Here is a 4,214-nt window from a genome sequence, read left to right as displayed (position 1 = left end):
CTGCTTGCATTCTACTGATGCTTTGTTCTTTCCTTGATCAGAAATTATCTGGCAAACTTTCACTGACACAGCCAAAATAATTTTTGGTGGATTTTCCAACCTTAATCAGACAGTCCAGGTAAGTGCCCACAGTTTACTTGTTGGTAGCCTGTACTACTGGCTGATTTATCTGGGTTTAACCTTTGAAAGAAGCTGGATAGTTACTATCATTTGGAAACATAAGGACAGGGTTATAATGGCACGGTTGCTGGGCTGGTGACTCCAGGAGCATCTGTCATTTTGCTTCTGCTCTGGCGTGTCTGCACTGCCTGGGAGAAATGAAACAGAGCACGTGACCTGGTTATCCTTTCTGCAGGGTCTTCTGCAGCCTGGCAGGACATAGGCTGGATGGTGTTGACCACACCTAGTGATGGGCTGGTATTGTTGAATCTTATTCTTGCAGAAAGGACTAGTTTTACTCCAAAATCTTTATACGTTTGACTTAAAATATTGCCACAGCTGTGTGGGTTTTCACTTAGCAAGTTAGTTATTGCACCCTTCCCTCAGGAAAGGGAAGACAGGGGCGTTTGGCTCCCACCTGGGCTTAGATAAAAATCCCCTTCCACCAGGCCTAGACGGACGCGTCAGAAGCTCATTCCACGGGCTCAGGAGAACAAGAAAAAACATTTGTCATTTTTTTCTATAACCAAAGAGTTTCTCCTTTCACCTCTTTGGCCAGCTGGTGGAAAACAAATCACACTTCTCCAGCTATCCCAGGGGCTGTGTCTGAGTCCCGGGCTAGGTGATGTGCCTGGTCCTTGATCACCATTCCTCCAGGCTGGCAGCTTGCAAGATGTATGCATACTTCCTGGGCCTTTGTGGTTGGCCCCCTGGACGCTCCATGCTCCCGACTACAGGGCTGGTCCTCGTGAGCGCTTCCCCAGCCCTGCCAGGGCGCAGAGCGCTCTGCTGCAAACACAGGCCGCTCTGTGGCCGAGAAAGTCCAAGGGCCTCTGCCCCCTGTGCCGTCCTGGGATGAATAAGGTCTGGGCACGGCTACACGACACCCACCCAGACGCACTCCCCCTGGGTCTGTACCCTGTTCTCCTGAGCCACATCAGAACCAAGGGTCTTGTGTCCTCCCGTGAAACTCCTCTTGCGAAGTGATGCATAGCCCGCTTCTAGTCTCAGGCCCCAAATCTGCAAGGTGGGATGGGATGTTGTCACATACGTGGTTTTGGCCACATACACGCCTAAAAAAGAAGGAAAACCTGCCCTTGTGAAGCTCACAGTTTCTCTCTTCTCTCAAATTACTGTCTCTGCCTTCAATGCACAAAAGTCCATTTGAAGCTCAAAAGCCAAGAAGTGAACGCATTCCACTATGTCCTCTCTCCCTTTCCCGGGATGCCTTTGACCGGGATGCCTTTGACCGTGTAGGTGACATGGGAGGGGCAGAATTTCTGGGAAACACGGATATGGAGCTGTTATCCCACTGTGCTCATTAGCCCTGGAGACATTCTTGAATGCTTGGATTCAAGCCAACTACAGAGACAAGAGTGATGGGCATGAAAAATGTAGGATAAACCATAATTGAGGGAGTAGCAAGATGGGGATGTGAGAGGCGATGGAGGTCGGGGCAGAGAAAAAGAACAGGCATGTGCTCCCTTTGGCAGCAAGTATACTAAACACACAAACAAACACACAGACCGGCAGGAGAGAAGGTGAGCCTGGCACAGGCAAGGGGCAGAGTCACAAGATAGGACAGGTGAGGACAGCAGTAGAGGGTGAAGGGGGACCTCCTGAAAATCGCCACTTAAAAGTCTCAGGCCTTCTTTGACCTCGGATTATTTTTAACTCCGTGTTCAACATAATAGTACTTGCTAGGCTGTTTAAACAACGTGGCGGTGGGGGGGCAACAAAGAGAGAAGTAATGGGTTTCTCTTTCTTATTCAACCAGAACAAGATTGAAGACATAAAAACAAAACAAGCGGAAACAGCAGAAAATCTGATCCGGCTTCAGTTCAGGATGGAGCAACTGATTTATTGTCAAGATCAAATTTACAGCGTGGTTCTGAACAGAGTCTGAGAAGAGATTTTTAACCCAGTGGGAAAGCATCCACAGAATCTTCAGTCAAAATCGCCCCTTTTAAATGATCCGCCTTCATTTTCCTCCATTGTTGAGATTTGGGTCCACCTGAATGCGTATTTCTCGGTGAGCACGTAGCGGGTACAGGAACAGTGCGCTATGGTCCCTGCCGAGCAGAGAGCGGGGTAACCTCGTTGACAGCTGCTTAGCTGAGCAAAGAGGGGAGAGGCCACACCGCTGTGTAGCAAGCCCTTTGGCTGTGAAAAACTACTCATATATTATCTCATTATAGTTTTATAGTAACCTTACCAAAGCACTTTTAATTTGCCCCCAAATCAGGTTTCTCATGTAGCAGAGAATGTACTCAAAGTTAATTCCATCTCCAAAGTTCTTTGTATTTTGTGCTATGCATAAATTACAAAATTACTATTATCAGAATACAGCAAAGCACTAACTTGACTGGTTATAGTTCAGCTTCCCTTCATAGTTCAGAAGGCTCTCAGCTCTTGAAGTGCCTCAAACTTGCGAGTTCCACAAAGTGGGAATGGAAAAGGCTTTCCGTAGATTTTGTGACCCAGTCGGCTTCGTGGTTTCTAACACTCCATCCGTGGACTAAAGCATTAGGGCGCATAGAGAAGGAGGTTGTTTTTAAACTGCCAAGAAGCCCAACTCCTGAAGCCCTTTCTCGATCAGAATAGAAAGCAGAGTTACCCAGGTGTGGGGTCCAGCTATCAGGCAAACTGGAGATGCTGATGAAAGGAGGGAATGAGGCGAGCGCTGACGCAGGTCCCGATTGGCTCCCAGATGGGACCCGGGGTTCACAGCTGGGAGGTGCCTCCTGGGAGAAGTGGGGGTGGGGGAGGAGCTCCCAGAAAGGCTGGGATGTCCAGAACATGGTATGGGTTTGCTAGCCTACAGGTGGGTTCTTCGTGCCGGAGGGAATACCTGGGCAGGGAAAATTGGGCGACCCAAATCCATCCTTCCCTTGGTTTGGTACTGACCGCTGGCGTGGAGGTGGACGGGACACCAGGACTCAGCAAGTAGACCATGCATGCATCTAAAAACTTTTCTCTGCAGCCACAGGCCTTGGCCCCAGACCCCTCCAGCTGAGCCTTCTTATCCCCTCTTCCAGGAAACCAGCAAACGTCTCGCCAACCAGGTCCCATTCATAATTCAGTATTTTATGCTCCAAGAGCATGGTGAGTACTTGCAGAAAGCCACGATGCAGATACTACAGGAAAAACAGCACTATTCCTGGCTGCTTCAAGAACAGAGTGACACGACAGCCAAGAGGAGATTCCTTAGGGAGAAAATTTACCGGCTGGCTCAGGCACGGCGAGCTCTCTACGAATTCGCCCAGTTAAAGGGGTAAATCCCAAAAGAACACCAGTGCTGCTGGGTTTTGCTATACGCGTGATTGTAAGGGAGTTGGTACAGGAAGTGGTGTCTCATTTGGGGCCAGACTTTTCTGTTGCTGTCTGTGTCCATCTTCACTGTGCTGCACTCAGCACCAGAGTTTATATCTGAAGTCCCGTGACCCACAGAGCTGTCACCTCCACCGGGAGGTCTTCCTTGTCCTCTGTAAAGAGGGGGCTCTCCAGCCCTTGGGCCCCAGAGCCCCCAGTTACAGCATTCTTAAATACTGCTGTCATTCTTTGTTAATTTTTCACCCCTCTGCATTAGACTATGAGACCTCAGAAAGGTAAGGTCAGTTCATATTCTTTTGTATTTCCAGAATCTCACACGGTGCCTGGCACATAGTAGCCACTTAATAAATGTCTCATTGAACCAATGAATGATGGAGATTACCTGAGGCTAAGGCTTAAATCCAGACTTTGGTTGTTTGGAATGGTGTCCCTTAGCTGGTCACTTTCTGACAAATTCAGTCATGCCATGCCACCTGCTTCCCATCATTTGCTGTGATGGTGTTTCCCAGCCCCCCAGGAGACAAGAGGCTGAGTGATATTATTTTTAATTTGTAGTTTCTCTAATTGCAGTGAACTCCATTGCTGTGTTAAGTCTTAAAGAGAAATTTAATAAGGAAAAACATTTTTTAAAAATACATAGAGCTTCACACCAGTGGTCATCTCTAGATTGGAGGATTATGGTTAATTTTATTTTCTTGTTTGAACTAAGCTAATGACCTCAC

At 48.0% G+C, this 4,214-nt stretch overlaps 1 protein-coding gene across 1 annotated transcript in view; it reads left to right on the top strand.

Annotated features, from left to right (window-relative positions):
• The window catches only part of MX2 (MX dynamin like GTPase 2), a 20,211-nt gene extending 16,774 nt beyond the window's left edge, over nt 1–3,437 (top strand). Inside the window, 3 exon segments of the mRNA XM_007452882.1 lie at nt 42–118; nt 1,937–2,191; nt 3,198–3,437. Coding sequence (XP_007452944.1) covers nt 42–118; nt 1,937–2,191; nt 3,198–3,437 — 572 coding nt within the window.
• The last annotated feature ends 777 nt before the right edge of the window (nt 3,438–4,214 follow it).

Source organism: Lipotes vexillifer, unplaced genomic scaffold (genome assembly GCF_000442215.2).
Source record: "Lipotes vexillifer unplaced genomic scaffold, Lipotes_vexillifer_v1.1 scaffold478, whole genome shotgun sequence".
Lineage (NCBI taxonomy): Eukaryota > Metazoa > Chordata > Mammalia > Artiodactyla > Lipotidae > Lipotes > Lipotes vexillifer.
The sequence above is the reverse complement of the archived record's forward strand: the minus strand, read 5'-3'. Positions and strand labels throughout refer to the sequence as shown.